The sequence below is a fragment of the Saccoglossus kowalevskii genome, chromosome 7 (genome assembly GCF_978046115.1).
Source record: "Saccoglossus kowalevskii chromosome 7, keSacKowa6.1, whole genome shotgun sequence".
Taxonomy (NCBI): domain Eukaryota; kingdom Metazoa; phylum Hemichordata; class Enteropneusta; family Harrimaniidae; genus Saccoglossus; species Saccoglossus kowalevskii.
Window position 1 is genome coordinate 26,322,375 of NC_140647.1, and position 17,923 is coordinate 26,340,297.

The 17,923-nt window shown below is 36.5% G+C and overlaps 1 protein-coding gene across 1 annotated transcript; it reads right to left on the reverse strand.

Moving 5' to 3' along the window:
* Positions 1–1,468: 1,468 nt before the first annotated feature.
* LOC102809712 (short transient receptor potential channel 5-like) lies at positions 1,469–15,740 on the reverse strand. Its single transcript, XM_006825504.2, has 8 exons — positions 15,737–15,740; positions 14,187–14,485; positions 13,760–13,913; positions 5,551–5,720; positions 4,590–4,793; positions 2,580–3,340; positions 1,964–2,228; positions 1,469–1,657 (listed from the first exon to the last, which is right to left on the reverse strand). The coding sequence occupies exons 1-8, from the start codon at positions 15,738–15,740 to the stop codon at positions 1,469–1,471; spliced, it is 2,046 nt and encodes a 681-aa protein (XP_006825567.2).
* Positions 15,741–17,923: the final 2,183 nt, after the last annotated feature.

The following is a 17,923-nucleotide window of genomic DNA, read 5'->3' on the forward strand; positions in this document are numbered from 1 at the left end:
CACTGTTCAGAGGACTCTCAACAACCATCGCAAAGTACCGTTTTCTGCGAGTTTTTGGTATTTGTTTTCACCGCGAGGGTTGCCAGGCGGTAGAAAATGCCCGGATGTCCGCCCCCGAGGATTCCAATACTCGAGAGCGTTATTAGCAAAAAATTCTAAGCCTAGTTATATCACTAAACGTTTTTGTTTACTTTACACAGTATCATAAACATGCATTCTGTTCTACCTGTCTATGATACTAGTAATGGGAAACAGTTGACTTACCGGGTAATATTGCAATACCACTTTTTTTAACACTAGAGGGCGTCATCAGCTAAATATCCTGAGAAAATGAGGTACATCACTAATACTAGATTCATGATAAATCTCAGATTAAAAATACAACACATGCTACATATTTGTGATGTTGATCAACAGTTGATTTAATATTACAATGCCACTTTTTATATTCCAATGATAATGATCAACAATTGCAACACTAAACTATTATACTAGAATTTAAACAAATGTTGCAGTATTATGAATTTAACACAGTTCGTGCTGCATATTTGATAACAGGCCACACTCGATTAAATATTCAGGATTTCAGCTGATTCTGCCATCTTGCGTTGAAAAATATAAAAAAGTGGTATTGTGGCATGGAATGTTGGTGACGCACGAAACACGTTGTATTTACCATTATGCTTGGCACGTGACGTTGCTGCGTTCCACAGTAGCGGGAACGGTGAAGTAAAAAATAAATAAAGATATTACACAATATATAGACGGCAAAAAACATTTTTAATGTTGTTGTTTGACATTAGATGTTGTTGAACAATTATTATTATGATTAATCGTAAACTAAAATAATTGTTTCCCAGAACACAAACAAATATAGTATTTTTCTACGGAAATGAACTTGAACAAGAAAGCGCACGTGCACCAACTGTTATCGTATGCACCAGTACTATAATATAAGTTTTTCATTATTTTGCCAAACATATTTTATCATTATAAAGATTATAATACATGCGTCATCAAAAAATAATATTAAAAATTACACGTTCTCATCCATATTACATCGTTATTAGAACGACATGTTGAATCTTTCAGTCGAAGTACTCGCATCCTTAGTCGACGGGTATGATACGTTTTCGTCGCGGGCCTGGAAGTATCGACAAAGAAGTAGTTTCAACAGCTGGAACAAAAACATCGAGGGTAAGCAAAATTAATACAGTATTGGAGGTGTGAATAAATATCATTTGTACATACAACGCGTAATTGACACAGTATTTTTAGTTTCATTATACGAAATGTCGATTAAATCTTAAATTATAAATTAATTTCCAATCACCTTTTCATACGTAAGTCTGGGTCTTACAAACGTTGTCTCCACCTGTAACAATAACTATATAATTAGTCTTCAGTACTCATTACACTATGCTTTCTTAATAAATACAAATTATATTTGTCTCCACTGTTCATGAAGTCACTGTACCTGGTGTTCAGAAATCTGTATCCGTTTGCCACATCGACACCTTGTCCAGTGATGAAGGAAAGCGAACCATGGCCAGGCGACGATATTATAGGGAGGACACAGATTCCATCTGACTCCACTATCAATATAATGCATCCAATGACGCGTGCGCACAAACTTCCATTCAGTGTCGATTCCCTCCTAAGAGATAGATAATTAATGTTAAATATACAGTGTACAAATATAATATGAACAATTTACTATCGTGCGTTGTACAGTGGTTTCAGAAAAGCTGTTTGAAAAAAACACGATTTATAAACATAAAACAATTTTTAAATTTGGAAACTGAACTTGACCAATCAGATCAGAACGATCGCTGCGACGTCACCGCGGATGAATAATAGTACACGCCCCTGAAACGTACGACCCAATCTGTGCGCGTGCAGCAGGAGTCAATCAATCCGATTATAATCTTGAATATAATAATTCTGTCTTGGCTATGTTTACCTGAACTCTCGAGTACGTGTCAGACATCATGGCAATGAGTAAGTTTAAAAAGATTAGAATAACCGTGACACAGTAAGTCGAGTACATGACTATGCCTGAATGCTCGAGAGGCAAAAGTTCATCGTACGTGAGCGGGGAGTGGCCGTTCAATGAACCATTCGTGGTTGATGACGTATTTGGAGAGTAAGAGTCAGTGATGGACAGATACGCGACGTCGTGTACTCCGAATAGTGCCCAGAATAGTTTCGCTATCATATCTTTAAATCTGCAAGTAAAAAAGATAATTGCAAAGAAATCACTTTTGTGCGTTGTGTGTAATTTATTCTCGGATTCTTACGTCACCTGCACGAACATTCGTCCCGCCACAATGCTTTGCTGGAACATTCACCCTGAAAAATCAAGATGCACGCGTTATACAAAGATAAATGAATTTGTACAAAATATCTGGACCATGAAAAGGGTAATCATATTATTTTTCTTGAAACAATCCATGTGTAGGAGGTTATTGGAATGAAATCTGAATCCATCTTTTGGGACTATTGTGATCATTTACCAGAAGAACTTTTCCGCTACGGGACTGCGCAACCTTTAATGAAATGTATATCGTTCAGCTTACCCTTTATAGGCCACATGTCCACCAGGTAAGTTATCATATAATAGAAACATGCCAAAGGCAAAAGAGGTTGCCATAAGAAAGAATACACTGAAGAAACGTATAACATCGGGAACCATCTTCTGGAAGGAGAGCAGCATCTTCCCTAGAAAGCAGTTGTTCTCCAGTATGCGCATTCCTTGCATGACACCTAAGGTAATGCTAAAGCACGCAAGTGGGCGGATACTGGGTGTTGACAAGTCACGCACAACAATGATGTCCACGCCGACCATGATGTAAAATGCGAGGAGCATAAAGAGCCAAATTAGGTAGGTGAGTCTCCATACACCGTACAGTTTCAGACCACGATATCTGATTACATTATATTCTTTCAAAAAGGAACCTACCACCCACAGAAAGTGGTATGTCATCGGCAACGTAGTGGTAATTAAATGCTCTAAGTCAATAACTTGAAAGGCCCAATTAATTTTTGTGCCTGAGTGAAGTAAAGTCATACTGTTTTGGATGTGGATAACAAGGAAAAGGAGAAAAGAGAAGACTTCCATCATGAAAGATGTTCTTGGGAGAAAGACGTATTCAGCAATGCTGCTATATGGCCACACGATGGCGATCATTGCAAGGAAAGGTTGGAGAAATCCGAATATAAGTATCTCCATGAGTAATCTTACAACAGACCAACCAAAGCCAAATTTCCGACTCCAATGCGGCTGTCCTTTCATCCATTCATTTGATATGGCCTCTTGGCATTTATATTCAGATACGAACTGTAAAGGACAATAAATAAGATACACCGTTAATGTATGCGAAAAGAAGGCAAATATAGCAATAGTAATGTTGAGGCGAACTTTACTTTAAAAATATTAAGAGAAATTGAAAGCACTAAATTGGTAGCGGTGAACGTGGATAACAACTTAATTCAGAAATTACTTATTATTGAGGTTAAAAAAACAAATTCATAGATTGTCTGGTACATTCCATAAGTTTATTGGGTCACAAGAAATATTAGTGAAATGATTAAATCTTATACATATAAATCATATGAAGCTGATTTGTCAGAAAAATGAGCTAAAACAAAAAGTACCAAAAAGCCAATTCCCTCATATATATGTACTAGTATTGACAATGTGCTTTCCATTAACAGTGACTGCCTTAAATTCCAATCATTTATTCAGTTGAATTGAAATTAAAGGGCGGCAGTCGTCGTGCCGCGTCTTGTTCGATATGGGACTTATAGTGACGTATACAACGCGCGTAAAATACATTGTATATTTACATGAAATTCGAACACGCGCTGCGCGACGACCATCGCGCTTTAAGAAGACTGCAGATTTTGTTCCCTCTGCTTCAAATTTAGATGTGTGCCTTGATTTGACTGACCAGACTATATGGCGACAAAAGAGACGTTTTTAATTATTGTACTGTCATCTAATTATCCACATCTGTGCAACAATATCCAACTTTTTCCTATGGGATATATATATAGATTATTTAATAAGCCATGGCCTGTAATACATATGCATACTTTTTTATACAGACATTGTCTTCTTTCGTAGAAAACAACCATCCTTGACATTCTAAATGTTTTTTGGCAGAATGATTAGTATGTAGTTGAATACAATGAAAGATTATCTCAGATGGCATCAATGTTATTTGGCTGAAGTAGACATCAAGTTTCATACAGAATATTAATATGGCAGGAGCCACGTGTAGAACAGTGCTCACTCTTTGTGAAACACATGAAATCACTTTTTGTATACAGTGAGTACATATATATTTTTCCAAATTATTTGACTATGTAGTTTAGTGTAGTGTTTTAGTGTAGTGTTTATTGTAGTGTTTAGTGTAGTGTTTAGTGTAGTGTCAGTTGTTATGTTCTTGCCGATCGTCATTTGTTGTCATGCATTTATTTTGTGTTCTATTTTCTAGGGATTTATTATTAGGTATGTTATTTCCACTTCACAATATGACATAAATAATGCACGAACGGCAATATATAAATAATAACATAATTACCTCTTTTTGATAAGTATCTACTGCACTGTGTAGCAACTTCCAACGTTGTTTCGGGTAATATCCACAATTATAACAATTGTTTTGATTGGTGCATTTTTGCCGTGGCCCTTCTAATAGCACATCTACTTCTGGAGAGTCTTTGCAAAACGAGAGAATTTGACTGGAGAATGTTGCGAGTTTCATTATCAATTCTTCATATTCGCACTGTTGTCAGAAACCACATAAATATACAACTCGTTATTAATAATTATAATGGAGACTGACATATCTTGTTATTGCTGGTATTATGATGAAATTGTTTACACGTATCTGTTGATCGACTTATTTAGTTGATTACTAGCGAATGGCTGTGTTATGTCTGTCATCGTTTAGACACATTCGAGGTTCTGGACGGAACTTGGTTCAGTGATTTGGAACTAATTACAAGATAACCGTCGCTATTCGGACTACTACTTCTGACAGTTATTAATATAGTGAACGATTAATCAAAAGATATGACGTGTTCAGTACTTAGTATGATTGGCTGTATGATTGAAGGTTACGCCCTAGAGTCTGTATACTGCTTTGTAATTGGTTAAGGTTTTGAAAGTGAATACAGTTGTTTGAGTTGGTCTTGGAGAGTACATGAGGAGAGACGCAGTCTAAGACAGTCTAGAGAGAGTCTTGGGTCAGCCTTTTCCCCAGGGCGCTGTGTCTTATAGAGTGCTCGACTGACCGACTAAGACGAGAGTTGAAAAGTATTTCATTGTGTGTGTCTTATTTGACTGTAAAGTTTAAGTGACTTTCCCGATCCCGTACCTCCAGGGGACGTGATATAGAGACCAGACGAGATTTCCCCCTGGCATGTGTGGAGAACCTCAGAGGAGAAGAATTTCCCCCTGATAGTATCTCAAATATCTGTCGTAGGACAATTGTAAAATAGTTTGCTTTTATCAACAAAAGTATACAATATAAAACTGACCTTGAACGTGCCTTCAAAATCACTCAGAATTCGCATTCTGTCTATCTTCAATCTTAAATCAAAAGCTGTTGCTATGACATCTTTTTTCGTGAGGGAAATATACGCAGGACTGGAAAGAGCCGCATAATGCTTTAGGCGTTGCAAACTGTTACTCACACATCTTTCATCCACTATTATAAAAAAAACAAGATTTTTAAACAACAAAACACTAAAGACTTATAAATCAATAATATTCATAACGAGTAATGATATGAGTAATATAATAATAGTATATGACATGATGTGTCATTCACGTGACATTGTTTAAACTGCGTAACTACGTGACATTATGTGGTGCGATGAAAGACAGAACATGATCACGCAGACAGAAATGTCCTGCTTCAAAGTTAGGGTTAGCCTTGGAATTAATTTGATTTTTGCCAAAATTCAACCCAACCCGAGCCATTCTTGTTGTGAAATACAATTGAATGGGTGGCAGTCATTTCACATAACATGGCATGAGTAACAAAATTATTCAATGATTTTCAACATTTTTGAAAAATATGAAATATGACAGGTATTTACATAGTGTGAAGGTTTGCACTGGTACGGGAAATATTACAGTTTCTCTCATACAAGTATAAATTTGCCAGGATTTAGGAAATATGACAGTTACTCTCATACAGGTATAAGTTTGCCATGATTTAGGAAATATGACAGTTACTCTCATACAGGTATAAGTTTGCCATGATTTAGGAAATATGACAGTTACTCTCATACAGGTATAAGTTTGTCATGATTTAGGAAATATGACAGTTACTCTCATACAGGTATAAGTTTGCCATGATTTAGGAAATATGACAGTTACTCTCATACAGGTATAGGTTTGCCATGATCTAGGAAATATGACAGTTACTCTCATACAGGTATAGGTTTGCCAGGATTCAGGAAATATGACAGTTACTCTCATACGGGTATAGGCTTGCCAGGATTTAGGAAATTTGACAGTTACTCTCATACAGGTATAAGTTTGCCAGGATTTAGGAAATATGACAGTTACTCTCATACAGGTATAGGTTTGCCAGGATTCAGGAAATATGACAGTTACTCTCATACAGGTATAAGTTTGTCATGATTTAGGAAATATGACAGTTACTCTCATACAGGTATAAGTTTGTCATGATTTAGGAAATATGACAGTTACTCTCATACAGGTATAAGTTTGCCATGATTTAGGAAATATGACAGTTACTCTCATACAGGTATAAGTTTGCCATGATTTAGGAAATATGACAGTTACTCTCATACAGGTATAAGTTTGCCATGATTTAGGAAATATGACAGTTACTCTCATACAGGTATAAGTTTGTCATGATTTAGGAAATATGACAGTTACTCTCATACAGGTATAAGTTTGTCATGATTTAGGAAATATGACAGTTACTCTCATACAGGTATAAGTTTGCCATGATTTAGGAAATATGACAGTTACTCTCATACAGGTATAGGTTTGCCATGATTTAGGAAATATGACAGTTACTCTCATACAGGTATAAGTTTGTCATGATTTAGGAAATATGACAGTTACTCTCATACAGGTATAGGTTTGCCAGGATTTAGGAAATATGACAGTTACTCTCATACAGGTATAAGTTTGCCATGATTTAGGAAATATGACAGTTACTCTCATACAGGTATAAGTCTGCCATGATTTAGGAAATATGACAGTTACTCTCATACAGGTATATGTTTGCCATGATTTAGGAAATATGACAGTTACTCTCATACGGGTATAGGTTTGCCAGGATTTAGGAAATATGACAGTTACTCTCATACAGGTATAGGTTTACCATGATTTAGGAAATATGACAGTTTCTCTCATACAAGTATAAGTTTGTCATGATTTAGGAAATATGACAGTTACTCTCATACGGGTATAGGTTTGCCAGGATTTAGGAAATATGACAGTTACTCTCATACAGGTATAGGTTTACCATGATTTAGGAAATATGACAGTTACTCTCATACGGGTATAAGTTTGCCAGAATTTAGGAATAATGACAGTTACTCTCATACAGGTATAGGTTTGCCAGGATTCAGGAAATATGACAGTTACTCTCATACAGGTATAGGTTTGCCATGATTTAGGAAATATGACAGTTACTCTCATACAGGTATAGGTTTGCCATGATTTAGGAAATATGACAGTTACTCTCATACAGGTATAGGTTTGCCAGGATTCAGGAAATATGACAGTTACTCTCATACAGGTATAGGTTTGCCATGATTTAGGAAATATGACAGTTACTCTCATACAGGTATAGGTTTGCCAGAATTTAGGAAACATGACAGTTACTCTCATACAGGTATAGGTTTGCCATGATTTAGGAAATATGACAGTTACTCTCATACAGGTATAGGTTTGCCATGATTCAGGAAATATGACAGTTACTCTCATACAGGTATAGGTTTGCCATGATTTAGGAAATATGACAGTTACTCTCATACAGGTATAGGTTTGCCATGATTCAGGAAATATGACAGTTACTCTCATACAGGTATAAGTTTGTCATGATTTAGGAAATATGACAGTTACTCTCATACAGGTATAAGTTTGTCATGATTTAGGAAATATGACAGTTACTCTCATACAGGTATAAGTTTGCCATGATTTAGGAAATATGACAGTTACTCTCATACAGGTATAAGTTTGCCATGATTTAGGAAATATGACAGTTACTCTCATACAGGTATAAGTTTGCCATGATTTAGGAAATATGACAGTTACTCTCATACAGGTATAAGTTTGTCATGATTTAGGAAATATGACAGTTACTCTCATACAGGTATAAGTTTGTCATGATTTAGGAAATATGACAGTTACTCTCATACAGGTATAAGTTTGCCATGATTTAGGAAATATGACAGTTACTCTCATACAGGTATAGGTTTGCCATGATTTAGGAAATATGACAGTTACTCTCATACAGGTATAAGTTTGTCATGATTTAGGAAATATGACAGTTACTCTCATACAGGTATAGGTTTGCCAGGATTTAGGAAATATGACAGTTACTCTCATACAGGTATAAGTTTGCCATGATTTAGGAAATATGACAGTTACTCTCATACAGGTATAAGTCTGCCATGATTTAGGAAATATGACAGTTACTCTCATACAGGTATATGTTTGCCATGACTTAGGAAATATGACAGTTACTCTCATACGGGTATAGGTTTGCCAGGATTTAGGAAATATGACAGTTACTCTCATACAGGTATAGGTTTACCATGATTTAGGAAATATGACAGTTTCTCTCATACAAGTATAAGTTTGTCATGATTTAGGAAATATGACAGTTACTCTCATACGGGTATAGGTTTGCCAGGATTTAGGAAATATGACAGTTACTCTCATACAGGTATAGGTTTACCATGATTTAGGAAATATGACAGTTACTCTCATACGGGTATAAGTTTGCCAGAATTTAGGAATAATGACAGTTACTCTCATACAGGTATAGGTTTGCCAGGATTCAGGAAATATGACAGTTACTCTCATACAGGTATAGGTTTGCCATGATTTAGGAAATATGACAGTTACTCTCATACAGGTATAGGTTTGCCATGATTTAGGAAATATGACAGTTACTCTCATACAGGTATAGGTTTGCCAGGATTCAGGAAATATGACAGTTACTCTCATACAGGTATAGGTTTGCCATGATTTAGGAAATATGACAGTTACTCTCATACAGGTATAGGTTTGCCAGAATTTAGGAAACATGACAGTTACTCTCATACAGGTATAGGTTTGCCATGATTTAGGAAATATGACAGTTACTCTCATACAGGTATAGGTTTGCCATGATTCAGGAAATATGACAGTTACTCTCATACAGGTATAGGTTTGCCAGGATTCAGGAAATATGACAGTTACTCACATACAGGTATAGGTTTGCCATGATTTAGGAAATATGACAGGTACTCTTATACAGGTATATGTTTGCCAGGATTCAGGAAATATGACAGTTACTCTCATACAGGTATAGGTTTGCCAGGATTCAGGAAATATGACAGTTACTCTCATACAGGTATAGGTTTGCCAGGATTCAAGAAATATGACAGTTACTCTCATACAGGTATAGGTTTGCCATGATTTAGGAAATATGACAGTTACTCTCATACAGGTATAGGTTTGCCATGATTTAGGAAATATGACAGGTACTCTTATACAGGTATATGTTTGCCAGGATTCAGGAAATATGACAGTTACTCTCATACAGGTATAGGTTTGCCAGGATTCAGGAAATATGACAGTTACTCACATACAGGTATAGGTTTGCCATGATTTAGGAAATATGACAGTTACTCTCATACAGGTATAGGTTTGCCAGGATTCAGGAAATATGACAGTTACTCTCATACAGGTATAGGTTTGCCAGGATTCAGGAAATATGACAGTTACTCTCATACAGGTATAGGTTTGCCATGATTTAGGAAATATGACAGTTACTCTCATACAGGTATAGGTTTGCCAGGATTCAGGAAATATGACAGTTACTCTCATACAGGTATAGGTTTGCCAGGATTCAGGAAATATGACAGTTACTCTCATACAGGGATAGGTTTGCCATGATTTAGGAAATATGACAGTTACTCTCATACAGGTATAGGTTTGCCAGGATTCAGGAAATATGACAGTTACTCTCATACAGGTATAGGTTTGCCAGGATTCAAGAAATATGACAGTTACTCTCATACAGGTATAGGTTTGCCAGGATTCAGGAAATATGACAGTTACTCTCATACAGGTATAGGTTTGCCATGATTCAGGAAATATGACAGTTACTCTCATAAAGGTATACGTTTGCCAGGATTCGGGAAATATGACAGTTACTCTCATACAGGTATAGGTTTACCATGATTTAGGAAATATGACAGTTACTCTCATACAGGTATAGGTTTGCCATGATTTAGGAAATATGACAGTTACTCTAATACAGGTATAGGTTTGCCATGATTTAGGAAATATGACAGGTACTCTTATACAGGTATATGTTTGCCAGGATTCAGGAAATATGACAGTTACTCTCATACAGGTATAGGTTTGCCAGGATTCAGGAAATATGACAGTTACTCACATACAGGTATAGGTTTGCCATGATTTAGGAAATATGACAGTTACTCTCATACAGGTATAGGTTTGCCAGGATTCAGGAAATATGACAGTTACTCTCATACAGGTATAGGTTTGCCAGGATTCAGGAAATATGACAGTTACTCTCATACAGGTATAGGTTTGCCATGATTTAGGAAATATGACAGTTACTCTCATACAGGTATAGGTTTGCCAGGATTCAGGAAATATGACAGTTACTCTCATACAGGTATAGGTTTGCCAGGATTCAGGAAATATGACAGTTACTCTCATACAGGGATAGGTTTGCCATGATTTAGGAAATATGACAGTTACTCTCATACAGGTATAGGTTTGCCAGGATTCAGGAAATATGACAGTTACTCTCATACAGGTATAGGTTTGCCAGGATTCAAGAAATATGACAGTTACTCTCATACAGGTATAGGTTTGCCAGGATTCAGGAAATATGACAGTTACTCTCATACAGGTATAGGTTTGCCATGATTCAGGAAATATGACAGTTACTCTCATAAAGGTATACGTTTGCCAGGATTCAGGAAATATGACAGTTACTCTCATACAGGTATAGGTTTACCATGATTTAGGAAATATGACAGTTACTCTCATACAGGTATAGGTTTGCCATGATTTAGGAAATATGACAGTTACTCTAATACAGGTATAAGTTTGCTAGGATTTAGGAAATATGACAGTTACTCTCATACAGGTATAGGTTTGCCATGATTTAGGAAATATGACAGTTACTCTCATACGGGTATAGGTTTGCCATGATTTAGGAAATATGAGAGGTACTCTCATACAGGTATAGGTTTACCATGATCTAGGAAATATGACAGTTACTCTCATACAGCTATAGGTTTGCCAGGATTCAAGAAATATGACAGTTACTCTCATACAGGTATAGGTTTGCCAGGATTCAGGAAATATGACAGTTACTCTCATACAGGTATAGGTTTGCCATGATTCAGGAAATATGACAGTTACTCTCATAAAGGTATACGTTTGCCAGGATTCAGGAAATATGACAGTTACTCTCATACAGGTATAGGTTTACCATGATTTAGGAAATATGACAGTTACTCTCATACAGGTATAGGTTTGCCATGATTTAGGAAATATGACAGTTACTCTAATACAGGTATAAGTTTGCTAGGATTTAGGAAATATGACAGTTACTCTCATACAGGTATAGGTTTGCCAGGATTTAGGAAATATGACAGTTACTCTCATACGGGTATAGGTTTGCCATGATTTAGGAAATATGACAGTTACTCTCACACGGGTATAGGTTTGCCAGGATTTAGGAAATATGACAGTTACTCTCATACAGGTATAGGTTTGCCAGGATTTAGGAAATATGACAGTTACTCTCATACGGGTATAGGTTTGCCATGATTTAGGAGAGGTACTCTCATACAGGTATAGGTTTACCATGATCTAGGAAATATGACAGTTACTCTCATACAGCTATAGGTTTACTAGGATTTAGGAAATATGACAGTTACTCTCATACGGGTATAGGCTTGCCAGGATTTAGGAAATTTGACAGTTACTCTCATACAGGTATAAGTTTGCCAGGATTTAGGAAATATGACAGTTACTCTCATACAGGTATAGGTTTGCCATGATTTAGAAAATATGACAGTTACTCTCATACGGGTATAGGCTTGCCAGGATTTAGGAAATATGACAGTTACTCTCATACAGGTATAGGTTTGCCAGGATTTAGGAAATATGACAGTTACTCTCATACAGGTATAGGTTTTCCATGATTTAGAAAATATGACAGTTACTCTCATACAGGTATAGGTTTGCCAGAATTCAGGAAATATGACAGTTACTCTTATACAGGTTTAGGTATGCCATGATTTAGTAAATATGACAGGTACTCTCATACAGGTATATGTTTGCCATGATTAAGGAAATATGACAGGTAGTCTCATACAGGTATAGGTTTGCCAAGATTTAGGAATAATGACAGGTACTCTTATGCAGGTTTAAGTTTGCCATGATTTAGGAAATACTAGTATGACATTTACTCTCATACAGGTATAAGTTTGCCATGATTTAGGAATAATGACAGTTACTCTCATACAGGTATAGGTTTGCCATTATCTAGGAAATATGACAGTTACTCTTATACAGGTTTAGGTATGCCATGATTTAGGAAATATGACAGGTACTCTCATACAGGTATATGTTTGCCATGATTAAGGAAATATGACAGGTACTCTCATACAGGTATAGGTTTGCCATGATTTAGGAATAATGACAGGTACTCTTATGCAGGTATAAGTTTGCCATGATTTAGGAAATACTAGTATGACATTTACTCTCATACAGGTATAAGTTTGCCATGATTTAGGAATAATGACAGTTACTCTCATACAGGTATAGGTTTGCCATTATCTAGGAAATGTGACAGTTACTCTTATACAGGTTTAGGTATGCCATGATTTAGGAAATATGACAGTTACTCTCATACAGGTATAGGTTTTCCATGATTTAGGAATAATGACAGATGATCTCGTACAGGTTTAGGTGTGCCATGATTTAAGAAAAATTACAGTTACTCTCATACAGGTATAGGTTTGCCATGATTTAGGAATAATGACAGTTACTCTCATACAGGTATAGGTTTGCCATGATTTAGGAAACATGACAGTTACTCTCATACAGGTATAGGTTTTCCATGATTTAGGAATAATGACAGATGATCTCGTACAGGTTTAGGTGTGCCATGATCTAGGAAATGTGGCAGTTACTCTCATACAGGTATAGGTTTGCCATGATTTAGGAAACATGACAAGTACTCTCATACAGGTATAGGTTTACCATGATCTAGGAAATGTGGCAGTTACTCTCATACAGGTATGGGTTTGCCATAATCTAGGAAACATGACAGATGATCTCGTACAGGTTTAGGTGTGCCATGATGTAGGAAATCTGACAGATATGCTATCATACAGGTATAGGTTTAGCATGATCTAGGAAATGTTAAACTTACTTTCATACAGGTATATGTTTAGCATGATAGAGGCAATGTAAATCTAATATTGAACTCACAATTCAGTATTCTTGTTTCATCGATTTGAGTTGCTCCGTTTCTTAGCAACAAATCGATCATGTGAAGGTGATCGTTCTCGGCAGCAAGTTGTAATGCTGTGACTTTGTAGCTACGACGGGTACCTTCATAGTTTATGTCGAGATTTGGTTGGTTCTTGAAGATCAGATTGTTAAAGAAAAAGAGCAAAAATTGAAACTGATAAATTGTACACAAGAACATATTTCTTTTATTAAGATTACCTTTTGAATGGAAAGGAATAAAGCCAATGTTACTGACTCTCTACTAAGTGTACGATTTGTAATTCATTCTTAACTCGTTGTGACAGCTATCGTAACATTAATGAGAATAAGTTGGATAATTGGTTCTCGTCAATGCGTGTATCAATGCTAGAAAAAGTGGGGTAATAAAGATTAATCCATTCTTTACCTTCAAAACGTTTCTTACTCCTAATACGTCGCCTTTTTCTGTTAAATCGAGCAGTTTCTCTTCCGGGACATTCGCTTTCTGATTTAGGAAATCCTCCGATTGAAAACTGTCTATACTCCACAGACTCTCTTCGAATGCGAGTTGGAATACTGTAGAATAACGTCTTGTGACTCTGCAGTCGACTTTGCGTGGGTTCTTGGGGTTGGCACCGTAGCCTATTTCTTGTAGACATCTCTCCATTAGGTCTGCACTCAGGAAGGCGTGCTTGGTTTCTCCACTGGGAATAATGTGTCGATTATCTGAAATGATTAAATAATTCTGATAATTGCGGTCCTATACAGTGATTGGAGTTGGAACAGGTTTCCACGTCGTTTACCGAGTGTGCGCATGCGTACTGGAGCCACTAATATTTTTACTCTACAATTACGTTCAAGCGGGATGGAGTCTACATTCATTTGGGACAGTCCTCAAAGCAAACTTGTTTACACAATTATATCGAACTTCATACTGTAATTCGAAGTGCAGATATTCGTTAAACAGGTTGTCGCCACGGCTGCGTCTGTTTCGACTATTGCGCATTGCTCTGGCATGCATAGACCCACATATAACTTACGCAGTCACGACAATCCCCGTTTTCGCGGTAGATTGTCCCGATATTAACGTGCCAAGGAAAATGCACGGAACGTTATATTTATTACAATGTATATATTAGTACAGTGTTATTCATTGTCATGATTACACATTGCAACATTACTATTGTGTTGGAAATAAAGTCAATATGTATTTATCATAGACAATAAATCAATATATTGTTCAACTTATTATTAAGGTGTGAGTTGAAACTGAATGAGTAATTTGTGTTTTTATGAATTTATTCATGAAATTAAAGGTCTATAAGCCAGTAAATGAATGCATGATTTGGGTATTGGTGATGTCATATAAATTATCATCTACCTGTCATCTATCTGCAATGCAATACAACCATGAATCATAGACATAAATAATTGTGCGTCCCAAGGCTACTATCGAAAATATCAATGTCAATTCCACTTTGATAATGCGGGTCAGTACAAAATTAATCAACTTCCGATCTATTATCGGTTAATGTTATTTTCATATTGCCCTGACAACCTAAGTTGTTAAAGATTAAATTTGACATCACAAAGAACACTTTGATTTTAGTAACTACATAAATACGATCGATCCGTCAGAACAATTCTTCAAATTTAGTGTTTATTGCTCCCTCTTTCAATAAAGCTGTCCTCGTGGACGAAAAATAAAAAATAAAAACGTTTCTATATCATTTAGGTTGATATAGGGCGTGTAATTGTTATTTAACACGAAATTGCCTTAAGAAATAATTACGCATCGCCATATTAAATGTCATTGCCTTGAATCGCGCTTTTTAACTCATGACGCGCGGGTCTGATAATTTATAATGTTGAATGATCAACACAATATCGGATTTATCAAATGTTGACAATACGCAACGAGATTGAAATTTAGTAATAACAATATTACCGTTGCCACGCCAACCACACATCACTTACCCATATTGTTCCGTTGATATATCAATCTACTGAATATTCGAAACTATACTTAGGCATGGCGCTCACGTCTGAAATAAACGTACACCTAAGTAGGCCAAGAAAACGTCTTAGCATCAATAATACTTGTTTACATCATATCGCGGTAAATTTCAAAACCTGTGTGGGTCGGATCCCTCGTGAATTAATGGAATTTTCGTCATGCATTCTGTGTCATGCATTCCCGGCGGGAAGTATTCTTAATGGATTTACATCAAAGATTGTGTCAACCTAGACAATTCGTGGCCACAGGTGCATGAATAATAGACGAACCATCAAGGGAATGAGAACTCCGCGGGTAACGATCGTTTAATGTAATACGAATCATCGAATAATATATTTGTAACGAGTCGATGTTTTGATTTCAAAAATATGCATGTTGTACTTACAATGTATACGGGTGATGCGGGTCTATCATGTCATATTAGCGATGACTCTTTCAGTTTAAAACAATATTATACAATTTATCAATAGAATAATTGGGCAGAATGAACAATGTCATTTATATTCATGCGATGGACAAGTGTAATACCAATCAAGGAAACGTGAATAATATATTTGTCGATGATTAAATAAGTTAGTTTGATAGCGCATCTCGATAAAAAATATCATGGCTTGATTTTTCGTAAAATAATGAAATATATTTACCTATACGTACAAGTAAGTCCAAGCGCATGCGTACTAGTGTGTTTGTTATTCTTTTGCCAAATGTGCGTTTTCACTTTGGGATAATTAAAAACCTATCAGGACGAAACATCAAAAATATCATACTAAAAAAATCCAAGTTATCACATTGCATCTTTAACATGCAAGGCAGTTTAATTTTTGCTGTATTCGGAGTCGAATATCGATCCATTACCCTGAATACGATACTCCAATATCCATTTTTACAATTAAAATGTCAGAATGAATAGCAAACAAAATTAAATTACAACACTAGAGGGCGATGATACCATCAATTGGTGATGAATCCTCGGGGGCGAACATCCGGGCATTTTCTACCGCCTGGCAACCCTCGCGGTGAAAACAAAGACCAAAAACTCGCAGAAAACGGTACTTTGCGATGGTTGTTGAGAGTCCTCTGAACAGTGTAACAAGATTAGCCCTACGTGTGTAACATATATGGTTGTTCAGGATTACTTTTAAGTTGAGTTTGTGTTGTTTTCTCGAGTTTTCACCGGCTCCACCGTCGTTCCACAGCAGCGCACACAAAGCCCATAGAAATACGTGGTACAGTGGTGCGCGTCTTAGCAACGTAGAACGTCCGTGACGTAGCCTCGCCCCCGAGGATAAAATGATATCGCTTAACATTGAGGGAGCTCTTGCCTTCTGAAATTTGGACATGAATCACATTTTCCACGAGAAATTTTGTTTTTGTTGTTGAAAGATATTCATTCGCCTTGCCAACTTGATTGACCGAACATCACTCTGCAGTTTTGTTGCTTCGTTTGTGATACAGTTTTCATCTTCTTGTGGTGTTATCAAGACACCGAATCGAACGCAGAATTATCTATTCGACGATCGAAGCTGGACTATATTACAAAGCCAATATTCGATCTGAAGCTTTTTCCACTAAAACTTGTCGGAGTTGCACACTGTACCAATGAGCTGTTTGGTGGTCATTAGGTCCACCCCTCCCCCTTTGAATTTATATGACGAGTATTTTACTCATGTAATCACAGTATCCGAGCCAACTCGAACATTGCGTACCCCCTAGGTTAGTTGTGTTTAGTGCTCTCCGAAACAGAATGCATGATATGATTCATTGTAGTGAAGACAAATAATAAATTAGTGGGAAAAATGATGCAATGGGTCAGGCTTCGATCAGTATAATTCTCGAATACTGCAAATTTCTGATTTCATTTTTTTATAAAGTACTAAAAATTAAATTACTCCCAATTTTACGTTTTGCCGACAATACAACTTTAAAACCTATTGTAAAGTTATAATATTTGATGATGTTAACACTCCTGCCAGTTAAGATGTCCGCGTGTAGTTTGTCTCAGAAGCTTGCACAGTGTAACTTTCTGGTTCAAGTTGAAGAACCCGGAATCGCGAGGTGTATCACCAGTCCACGCTCGGCCTATAGATGAAGATGAAGTCAGTTCACCGCCTCCCACCCCATCACATGTTTGGGGGCCGAGTCTGACT

What these genes read in the sequence shown, in the direction of transcription:
- LOC102809712 (XM_006825504.2), bottom strand. An exon ending in GAGTAAGAAACGTTTTGAAG is followed by an intron (nt 13,914 to 14,186) that starts GTAAAGAATGGA and finishes CTGATCTTCAAG; the next exon opens with AACCAACCAAATCTCGACAT. An exon ending in ACACGTACTCGAGAGTTCAG is followed by an intron (nt 1,658 to 1,963) that starts GTAAACATAGCC and finishes TCTATCTCTTAG; the next exon opens with GAGGGAATCGACACTGAATG.